This window comes from Hakea prostrata, chromosome 4 (assembly GCF_041222555.1).
Source record: "Hakea prostrata isolate BN-2017 chromosome 4, UWA_Hpros_2, whole genome shotgun sequence".
NCBI classification, from domain to species: domain Eukaryota; kingdom Viridiplantae; phylum Streptophyta; class Magnoliopsida; order Proteales; family Proteaceae; genus Hakea; species Hakea prostrata.
The window spans coordinates 42,811,737-42,813,745 of record NC_142603.1 but is presented as its reverse complement, the minus strand read 5'-3'; the positions used below and the strand labels follow the sequence as shown (position 1 = coordinate 42,813,745).

The following is a 2,009-nucleotide window of genomic DNA, read 5'->3' as shown; positions in this document are numbered from 1 at the left end:
GGTGCCTAAGTTGCTTAGGGCTTTTGGTGCCTAAGTTGCTTAGGGCTTTTTATGCCTAAGTGACTTAGGGCTTTTGGTGCCTAAGTTGCTTAGGGTTTTTTATGCCTAAGTTGCTTAGGGCTTTTTATGCCTAAGTGACTTAGGGCTTTTTGTGCCTAAATTGCTTAGGGCTTTTTATGCCTAAGTGACTTAGGGCTTTTTGTGCCTAAGTGACTTAGGGCTTTTTGTGCCTAAGTGACTTAGGGCTTTTTGTGCCTAAGTGACCTAGGGCTTTTGTTTTCCGACCTTAGTAGGTCGGTGGCCTAAGTGACTTAGGGCTTTTTATGCCTAAGTGACTTAGGGCTTTTAGTGCCTAAGTGACTTAGGGCTTTTGTTTTCCGACCTTAGTAGGTCGGTGGCCTAAGTGACTTAGGGCTTTTTGTGCCTAAGTGACTTAGGGCTTTTTATGCCTAAGTGACTTAGGGCTTTTTGTGCCTAAGTGACTTAGGGCTTTTGTTTTCCGACCTTAGTAGGTCGGTGGCCTAAGTGACTTAGGGCTTTTTGTGCCTAAGTGACTTAGGGCTTTTTATGCCTAAGTGACTTAGGGCTTTTTGTGCCTAAGTGACTTAGGGCTTTTGTGCCTAAGTGACTTAGGGCTTTTGGTTTTCCGACCTTAGTAGGTCGGTTGATGAATTTCAGTTGTTTGTCAATACCCCCATGATCATCTTAGCTAAGTACTATAGCTTAAGCTGTAATGATATGTAGAAATTTCAAAAACTTTATTCAAATCAAAATGTCTGAATCACCAATTGTAGTGAGTATCTAAACAATTTAAAGACGAAAACTGAAACAAAATTCCAAAATTTGTTGAGGCTTTTATACTATTGATAGTACTTCCTCAAGTTGTTTGAATTCCAGGTCCGAGGTATAAGTTGGCCGGTCTCTGGATCGCGCAGCCTTGTATGCTCCCCGGGGCAACTTGTTGTACTATGATGTACGGTCCTTCCCGCTTAGGAACAAGCTTTCCTTGATTTGTAGGATCGGAGGCGATGATTTGCGGAGGACCAGATCTCCAGGAAGATACTGTCGCATTTTTACCCTTGCATTGTAATGTGTTGCAATGCGTCTATGGTATTCCTCCAATCGATATTGTGCTTTATCTCTGATTTCCTCAATGAAGTCTATGTTGGCCCTCATCCCTTCGATGTTAGCTTCTTCATTGAATTCTTCTTCTCTGATAGATCCGACCTTAACCTCTACGGGAATCCGTGCTTCGACTCCATAAGCTAGTCGGAATGGAGATTCGCCGGTGGTCGTCCTGGCAGTAGTTCGGTAAGACCACAGAACTTTAGGTAGTTCCTCGACCCATCTGCCTTTAGACTGGTCCAATCTTTTCTTTAATCCTTCCAACATTGATCTATTAGTCACTTCCACTTGACCATTGCTCTGTGGATACGCTACAGAAGACCAACGGTGCTCTATGCCTTGCTCTTTACTGAAATCGTTCGAATTCAGCATTTTCGAACCGTTTACCGTGGTCGGTGACTATGATTTTTGGGATACCATACCGATACATGATATTATGCGTGACGAATTTTTTCATCCCGATCGGTATTTATGGATGCCAGTGCTTCAGCTTCCACCCATTTAGTAAAGTAATCGACTGCCACCACCAAGTACTCTCTGCTTCCTGTGGCCTTTCCAAGTCTATCCCCCATCTAGCGAATGGAATCGGAGAGAGAGTTGATGTTAGAGGCATGTCGGGGGCATGAGGTATGTTGGCGTGTGCCTGGCACTTGTCACATTTGCAGACGTGAGCCTTCGAATCTTGTTGTAGTGTGGGCCAATAATATCCTTGCCTTATTACCTTATCTCGCTAAGGCTCGGCTCCTATATGACCTCCGCAATTTCCTTCATGAATTTCTTTTAGGATGACGGCTGCTTCGGAGCCCCCACACATCGTAATAATGGTCGGGTGAGAGACTTTTTGTACAACTTGTCATTTCCGACGTGTATCTAATCGCTCTCTC

General features: G+C 44.1%; 1 protein-coding gene across 1 annotated transcript; it reads right to left on the bottom strand.

Annotated features, from left to right (window-relative positions):
• Positions 1 to 966: 966 nt before the first annotated feature.
• LOC149018970 (uncharacterized) lies at positions 967 to 1,497 on the bottom strand. Its single transcript, XM_089154032.1, has one exon. The coding sequence runs from the start codon at positions 1,495 to 1,497 to the stop codon at positions 967 to 969; it is 531 nt and encodes a 176-aa protein (XP_089010158.1).
• Between the last annotated feature and the right edge of the window lie 512 nt (positions 1,498 to 2,009).